Source organism: Nematolebias whitei, chromosome 21 (assembly GCF_014905685.2).
Source record: "Nematolebias whitei isolate Nwh7 chromosome 21, NemWhi1, whole genome shotgun sequence".
NCBI classification, from domain to species: Eukaryota; Metazoa; Chordata; class Actinopteri; order Cyprinodontiformes; family Rivulidae; genus Nematolebias; species Nematolebias whitei.
Window position 1 is genome coordinate 1,914,385 of NC_056518.1, and position 9,295 is coordinate 1,923,679.

General features: G+C 43.4%; 1 protein-coding gene across 1 annotated transcript in view; it reads right to left on the reverse strand.

Moving 5' to 3' along the window:
- The window catches only part of LOC119427624 (GDNF family receptor alpha-4-like), a 559,979-nt gene that overhangs the window by 109,951 nt on the left and 440,733 nt on the right, over positions 1-9,295 (reverse strand). Inside the window, exon 2 of the mRNA XM_037695260.1 lies at positions 1,193-1,474. Coding sequence (XP_037551188.1) covers positions 1,193-1,474 — 282 coding nt within the window. The remainder of the gene's footprint in view (positions 1-1,192; positions 1,475-9,295) is intronic.

Below are 9,295 nucleotides of genomic sequence, written 5' to 3' on the forward strand. Positions count from 1 at the left end.
TATATATATACATACATGTAAATCATGCATTTTAGCTCATATTATGACCTTGAAATACTTATTCATTTAAATTCATTCTGCTTGCACCATTGTATTCTACCATGTTCTTTTTGGTACTATATTTTGTGTACACTTATTGCATGCTTTAAGTATTTCTTGTTTGTTTGTTCTTTGATTTTTTTTAAGCGAGTCAAATCGGTTCTTGTCATCTTGAGCATTTCATTGTACTGTTAACCCTGTGTTAACCTGCATATGACAAATAAACACAACTTGAACTTGAAATATATTTTGACTTTATTCAAACTCTTTCATATCTGGGTCCAATCCACTGCTGACCTCGACACTCACCCCCACACTGTTCAAATATGCACCAAAAAGAATAAAAACTACTTTAACCAACCAGAGAAAAAACAAAAGATTAGATTTAAAGTGACTTTGACTTACTATTGTAATCATTAATCAGTCAGAATGTCATCAACTTTACACCAAACCCACCTAATATGAATTTTTAAAAATAATTCTTATTAAGCTGGAAGATGTTTTGTGATTGAAATGTTTGCATAATACATATTTATTGAGATTCTACAAGGAGTGGTTTAATACTAAAACTAGTTACTTTGCTTGAGAAACTAACAACAACAAAATAAACAACCTTAAACACCACACCAGCATGAAAAACAAAATCCATCTCCTGGAGTTTGCATCATTAATATAAGCTGCAACATTTTTCAGCTTAGTGTAACAAATATATGTTGCACATTCACACAAGAAGAATCATGGCTGTAAAGCTCAAGGAGCCGTTTCATCTGTGCTCCTCCAGCTTGTGTCTCTCATTTCGATGTGACTTCTAAAAATACTGTGCTGTAAGCCTCGTTGTACTGCTGCACATATTTCTCTTCTGAAGAAAGTGTTTGGTAAATTCCTGTGTTTGAACACAGATGACAAATAATGGCGTGCAGTGACAATTTCAGATAAAAGCATTGGAAAGAAGTACAAAAATTGTATTATGTGTGGGTGGAATAATCCTAATCAGAGCTACAGTTTCATCTATTTTTGACAAAATAATCTTTTCATTTCATTGAGGAATCCACTGAGTGGAGGTGGGGGCCCAATTTATTTCAACAAGCATTTCCCTGCATTATGCTTTTGCCCACTCCACATACAATTGTCAGTGAGCTAATGTCAGTCTCACCATGCAGCACAGACTGATGAAGACTCCAGTAAATACTCAAGCAGTTCTTCTCTCTCTTCATCCCTCGTTTGCACTGGCACCCGTGCAGCGGGGTGGACAAAAGTGCTGTCATGGCGTTCTCACACTGGTTTCTGGCCCCAGGCCTTAGCTTCATGCTGCCATCTCCCGCAACACACTGCCTGAGAGTGCGCAGCCGTGGGCTGCAGGCGTCATCGCTGGAGCAAGTGTCTCCAGCACGTAGACAGTCCCTTCCACCTGCAGAGAGCACCAGGCGTGGAACTCCTGCAACATGAGACATAAAGGGATATTCATCTGAGAATATGATCATCTTTAACATAGGTGATAAAATCAAGGTATGACGGTAAAATCTGATTTGATTTTAAATTTGTAGGACACTATATTTACAGGAAATGTGGAAAAATAATCAAAAACGCTTAAAGTTGAGTGAGGAAAAAAACGAGTGATCACCTAGAAAACGAAGAAAAAAAAATTTGAATTTTTTTTTTCAAATTTTTTTTTACCCTTTTTTTGAGCAGGTAAAATTTTATATATATTTTTTTAATTATTACCCCCCTCCCCCCGAGTCTCGCTCTCGCTCAAGGCAGATGCATTTTCCTCTCCCTCCCCTGTTCTCCCCTTCCTTCTGCTTTTTTTTGCTCTCTGTCTGTGTCTCAGAGCTCCTGTTACACATCTTCCGAAAGAAAAATACTATTATGGATCTGGTGAGCTGGATTTTCAACGCAATCAACAAAATATTTTCAACAACATGACAGGGTCCTGGAGAGCCCTCATGTCCCACAGAGACTCACGCTTGCTTGATGAGTCATGGACCCGTGGGGAGTTTGGGAGCTGGTGTGTCTTTCAGTCATGTCCACCTGGCGCTATGACTGTACGGAACTAAAGAAAGAAAAAACGATCAAAATATTGCTCCAAGCCTGGCATGAGTATCACCATAGAGATGACTCACGTACTTGGTGGGGATTTCAGGAGGAAGAAATAAGAGAATGGGTGGTCTCTTGTTTAAAACACTCCGCCAATTATTGGATTAAGTATCAGTTCTTAGCTACGGTTTACTCCAAAGAGCAGGACATATGGTCAAATGCTTTATATCGTCCCGACAAGTATGTCAGCCCGAGGCCATGGCAAATGTTTTGTAATGGGAAAAAAGATGTGTGTACAATTAGCTTGCCCCACAGGCCTTGTCACGAGTTACCCGGATGGGAAACTTACTGTTGAAATCATTATAAAGAAGAATTCACAACTCATGCAGCTGAGGTAGTGTGGAAAAAGTATAGTGACAGATAGTGGAGAAGATCTGTACCTGACGGTACAAGTTGCACTAACGTCATATTAGGACATAAGCTAAAAACTAGAAAGAGTATTCAGGGAGTGATTGTCCCCTTCGTCTCCGATTCTATGATTGCTCTGGCCGAAGGACATGCACTAAGACAACGCCTATGTTTTGGCGATGAATTGTATGGCTACGATTGGGTTGGCCCAAACAAAATCTACTCTAATCTCACATGTCAATATCCAGAAGAAAGTTGGAAAAAATGTGGCAAGGGAGAGGAAGAACATAACTGTGCCTGGTATGAAACTGTTAGTTACACAGTAGGCCATAAAGTCACGGAAGTAGTGCATGAAGTAGGAGAAGTGATCAAGGAAGGCGGAAGAACCGTTGAAGGATGGATAGTTGATCTTTTCCTTCAGATCTGGCCTTACTTGGCAAGCTTAGTTGGTGTGATAGCTGTTGCCTTATTAGGATGTGTGCTCCTACAAGAAGGCATCAAGGCCATGTGCCGCCCATGTGGGAGGAACTACAAGCCACTCCCACCAGAACCGGGCACTGGCTCAACTTAATACTGAGAGAATACGGAAACAGTCTCACATCCGCCCTGGAGCAGCAGAGAGCAGAACTCAAGATTTCCTCGGAGTCAAGAACATCATGGATTGCACAACAACCAGTGCTCCAATTGATGTGAGTACATTTTATGCAGACTCGGATAGCACTACGGCCCCCACGCAGACCTCCTGGCCAAGATGCCCATCCTATTTTAAGGGGAGCACGGTAGAATATTTTATAATAATGATTGCATGGGGGCAGCACAGTGGCGCAACTGGTAGAGCTGCTACCTCTCAGCGAGCAGGTCCTTGGTTCAAACCCCGGTCCAGGGGCCTTCTGGGTGGAGTTTGCATGTTCTCTCCGTGCATGCGTGGGTTTTCTCCGGGTACTCCGGTTTCCTCCCACAGACCAAAAACATGCTTGTTAGGCTGATTGGTAACTCTAAATTGTCCCTAGGTGTGAGTGAGAGAGTGAATGGTTGTTTGTCTCTATGTGTCTCTGTGATGGACTTGCGACCCGTCCAGGGTGTACCCCGCCCCTCGCACAGTGATTGTTGGACATAGGCACCAGCGACCCCCGTGACCCAAAATGGAATAAACGGGTAAAGATAATGGATGGATGGATGGATGGATGGATGGATGGATGATTGCATGGATGTGCTACTGCCACACAGGCAAGTGGGGTAAAGGGCGATTGATACGATTCCCTGTGGCCTTCCAGGCCTACGCCAAGATAATCGTGACCCATGTAATCCTAAAGAGGGCTGAAATAATGCCACACTTATTTGTTACCTATATCTTGGGAAGGGTCCAGACCTCACTCCGGCAGAGAGTAGTGATTTCATCTTGGCTTTAGCAGATTCCATCATAGTGACCCTTGAATGTGTGGCCACACTCACCCCTCTATCTATACCCATCACAAACTGTGGGAACACAGCTGGAAGAATCGTGATGGCGGTGATGGAAGGAGCTATAACCATCACCATGTTGGCACACCTGCTATACCAAACCCTATCCTTGCGACCCCAAAACAGACAACGATGGACCCTGAAGATAGTCATCCTAATCGGATGGGGTCTGGCCTGGGGAATCTGTTCTGTGCTATATTGGACTGGTCTCTGTACCATAGTACCCATCGTAGTTTGGATGATGACTTATGCTGCCATCTTCAAAACCAGACCTGAACCTGATCCTACTGCACCGGAGGGAAGTGGAGGCCACGGAATCTCCATAGATTGAATCCCCAATTCACCAAAAATACAAAGAACCTTAATCATTATATCAACAATGCTTAAATATCCCCCCTGCTAATGCTATTATTAATCATTAATCTAATGTCTGTTTAACTCCGGGCCACATTGCTCGATGAGGTCCTTAATGTCGGCTGACGGCCTGTATAGGCCCAGTAACGGTTGAGGGCCTTTGAAAAGCAATGGAACCCGGGGAAGAAAAAAATATAAATAAAATAATAATAATAATAATAATAATAATAATAATAATAATAATAATAAAAATAAAATAAAAAGTAAAAAAAAATAAAAAATAAAAATAGTAGTTGTGTTGTAGTGTTAGAACTTGTTTTATCCCCTTTTGTCATTACAGGAGCATGAAGTAACCTGCTGTTTCTGTCACAAAGGATCAACAGAAACCAAGTATCTCTGGGCTATCGGTTCGTCCTGGTGGTGCCAGTGCTGTCACTCTGGCTTGGTGGCCAGAACTGCGGTGAATGGAATTCTTGTCTCAGACGAGCCCCATAGTCCGCCACAAGTATCCACAGCGGTGTGCATGGAAACACAGCGCACCTGCAAAGTCATCTGGACCTCGGCTCTGAACTCGGTGCCCTATCGGCCAAGGGGAGCTATCCCACCACGAGCCTCATACTACCCGGTGGTAGCCAAGTTGTGGGAACATCTCCACAACGTCACCAGGTTCGTGGCAATCCATCTGTACACTGGGCTGCCCTCGGTCCACAGCCCATCCTTCAGGGTTACGCAGGGATCATCAGAAACTCTGCCCCAACAGTGCCGGCCTCCTTAGGGGCAAACCTAGGAGCTACTACACCACTGGTTCCAACTCCCGCGATGACAGCAATTCAAGAGCTGAATACAAATCCACCTAACGTCCATCTGGCACCAACCCTGATGGTGACGACTCGACATCAGACCCCAGCCGTTACTTCACCTGACCTGCCACTTACAGGGGCTCAGCCTGAGAACGAGCCCATGGAAGTAAGGACAACATCTCCTGAACCACCCCTTCTCTCCCTGGAGTGCCCAGAACTGTACCAATTGGAAACCTATCTCGATCATTTTGTGAGCACTGAAGTTGGCCCACCTAGTCCGACCAACTCCATGAGCACTGCTCCGTATGATCCTACCAGCCCTCAAGATTCCAACCCACCAAGCCTGATAACCCCGGATGGAACATTTCTGGACACCACTCATCCTGATGGGCCAGTAAATGCCCCGCGATAATCGATGCAAGAACGACCACAGCGAGCGCCGGAAGTGTATGCATGGGTCTATTCAGAAAAAGGGCAACCCATCTATGAGCCCGTCACTCCTGTGGAGTCTCCCATGAGTGTGGAGGCAACATCCTCAGCCTGTCACCAGCACAGTCCCACCTTCGTCTGAGGATGCACATCACCCCGGGGATTTGACATCTCAAGTGGGCAACTCACGGGAGGTCGACTCTGGCGAACTGACGATAGTGGATTATTGGGATGCTGCTGACGAGGAGGCCCCAAAGCCTTGGGCCTAGCGATACTGAAGACCCAGCACCGTATCATGAGGATCTGGTCGATTTGGATTACGAAGAAGATGTCTTAAAAGTGGATACAGCTGATGAACATCGAGACTGGCTTGGAGCTTAAGTATGGGTCAAGGGAACAGTCTGACTCCGTGGAGTGGGTGTCAAAGATGTGCAGAGTTCAGCCTGCTCCTACGGCACGGGCATGTCAAGACATGTTCGTTTTGTGTTGTTCTGCTTGTTACCATGTTCTGCTTGTAGGCCTCGGAGCCTGGATTAATGAAAACCATGTGTAGAGAAACACATACATTCACACACCCCATAAGCACAAATGTATATGACACACTCACACAACTACACAGGCACACACAGGCTCAGTTGGAAGACACACACACAGAGAGAACAGCAGAGCAGAAGATGTCTTCTCTTTTTAATAAAAATTACCAGTTTCAGATGAATGAGAAAGATGTGTTTATAAAAAATCAATAAACAAGTAGATAATCAAGTGATATTGTAAACTTTGTGATTTTAAAATGTAAACATTATGATTTTAGAATGTAATCTGTTTTAAGCTTGTTCATGTTGTTGATTGTTGAAAGAAGGCATGAATGTTCTAGAAGGAGTTATACAAGCGAAGGTATTATGCAATGGAAAAGCCCCAGAAACAGCTCTGACCAAATCAGGATAGGAAAACTCAAAGATGACTAAGCATAATTGAACAAAGTACACCCAGATTTTAATATGCATAAGGAGTGACTGGCAAAACCTCATAAGAGGCCTGTAAATTCGGACCAAGGTCCAACCCAGAAGGGGTTGGATTTGCCTGATGGCATGATCGGTCTGGAGATAGATGTCAGTCAAAATCTCAGGCTATATAAACAAAAGTTTCAGTGAAAACTCTGCTGTTTGGGACCCACTGCTCGTGCGAGGAGAAGAAGGACAAGATCCGGGAGGACCACTAGACGATTGTGGACTACTAGGGCAATTTTGGACGGTCTCTGCTGGAGGAGAACTAGGGTGAAATCCGTTGGAATACGCTTCTTTTTGGAACTATTCATCAACCCATCAGCCCGGATGATTCCTAAATCCTTTTCTTCAATATTCAGACAAGCCAGAGGACCAGAAACGGCCCACATCCGAGAGAGAGATGGGGAAATTTGCCTCTTACTAATTCAGAAAACATGGTAAGAGGACGTTTCTCAAATTTAGTCTTTAATAAAACCTTATCCCAAATTAAAGCAGTGGTGTATGAATTGACAAGCAGAAAAATCAATTTTATTATAAATCTGGTTGCTCAGAGTTGCAGAAGGGTCTTCCTTGCAGTGAGAAATAATGTGTTGGGTCAGGTAGAGAGAGTAGGTAAACTGTATGGATACTTGTGTTCCTGAGTGAGACCGGGCGTTGCTGGCCAGACTAAAAGACGTCCGAGGCCGAGCAGAGAGGAGTCCAAGGGCCTGTCTCAAGCCCATCCACAGGGGCAGAGATCTACCTTGCCCAGGAAAGGTCAACAACTGGAAAGGGACTACAGAGTGAAAATTATTCATCATGTAATCTCTTTGTAATCGAGTGTAATCATTATTGTGCATATCGCTGTTCCCCTGAAAAATGTATTGATTAAAGCAAAGCAAAACGTAAAATTTTGGATTCTTATTTCAAACACCCCTTTTTGTTCTTGGACGTGGAAAACTTGGTTCAGAGAAACAACAGAAGCATAGGAGGTTTTAAACGGTTTTATTAGCTTTTGATTATAAAACAACATCCATGAGCCTTGTGCCTAGGCTCTAAACAACGTCAGATCGATTAACAATTGCAACGCTAAATCAGGAGATGAGCTACCGTTAACTTGCGCTTCCTCGTCTGCTAAACGTCCCCACTCCTGCTGCTAGGTCGGGCGAGGCACGAGGTGAGACTTTGGGTGTGGTGCAAGGATTGGAGGTAGTTAACAGTCTGGGTGAATCATCTCAATACAGCCTTAAAACTGAAACTGTCCTAGGAAACAGTTGCGGGTAATACCTGAGCTATAGGATTAGTTTTGAGACCTGTTGGAGGAGAAGGCTGCGGTGAGGGCGTGGCACGTGTCCTGTGCCTACCTCACTCGGGAAAACAAGACAGTGGATGGATGGATGGATGGATGGATGGATGGATGGATGGATAGATGAATGGATGGATGGATGGATGGTCTTTAGTTGGACAACAGAGAACTGAATCCTTCAGGATGTTCAAATGGTGCCACGAAACTGGAGCAAGAGTGGAGAAGAGTTCAGTTCAGAACCATTAAGTGAGGGGTGGAAGAGGGGGGTGCTAGGACACCTGACAGAATCGGAGCTGCTCATTCACACACAACATGCTGTTCCTCTCCATAATACTAATGTTAATCAAGTGTTTACAAATGGAGGTAAATGTTGATGTTTAACAACCTGTTAAAATACACCAAAATACAGGAAATGGCATCTCTGTTATTCAAAATGTTCTGTGAGAGGACCCACGCCACGTAACCCCCGCAATAACCAAGGGACTACTGGAACTCAATTTAATACATATCAAGCTAAAACATTATTATGGTACTATGTGACAGTCATTTATAATACATACTGCAGTAGCTAATGAATATAGACTGTGACGAAGGGGAGATTCATCACAGTCTGCTGCCTCCATAGATAAATCTTTTTTTACTAATTGGCTTGTATGTGAATGTTTCTGTTCAGTGCCCTGAGACAACTTCTGTTGTGACTTGGTGCTATATAAATAAATTGAATTGAATATTGCAACATTATTTGATTGTGCACAGCATTATTTTAATGATTTAACTAAAATGGTCCTGTCGTTTCTCGATATAAAGTGATTTTAGTCAAACTCTGGCATGAAAGGCAGTGAGTGATTAGCATTCCTGCAAGAAATTTTTGGTTCCTCATTTTTGTTCAATATTTGTGCTCATACCTACTGTAGATGTACAGGTTGGATCATAAATGTGGGTGGTACTGAATGTTGGTATTTTGATACTGAAGGTGGTACAGAAAAACACCTTAAAGCAAGATTAGTTACTCATTTTCAAAGAAAAAAAATGGCCCCTGTGAGTGGTGTGTTGCAAATGCTATTAAACTGCAACTAATCCAGTGACACGAGTGGTTTGATATCTGTATGGAAAATGAAGCAGCACTTCAGATAGCAGGGGATAACTGTTTGACTGGAAACTGCTCCAACACACCGGCGGTTCAAAGACATGCTGTCAAAACCAATTAGCAGATATCAGCTGCCTTGTCATTCAGATTTGTTTCAACCTGCATGTTATCATACTGCAGTAAATAATTTGTTTTAGCTCCCTCTCCCTCAGCTGTTTCATTTCTCCTGCAGACCTTTCTATCACCCCATCCACTTTTACCTTCACTTCCACTCTTCTTTTCCATCATCTTTCAGAGGCACAGATCAGTGAGCAGGCTGTCAAATTAAAGTTTTCTAAACAAAACACTGTGTGTGTGTGTGTGTGTGTGTGTGTGTGTGTGTGTGTGTGTGTGT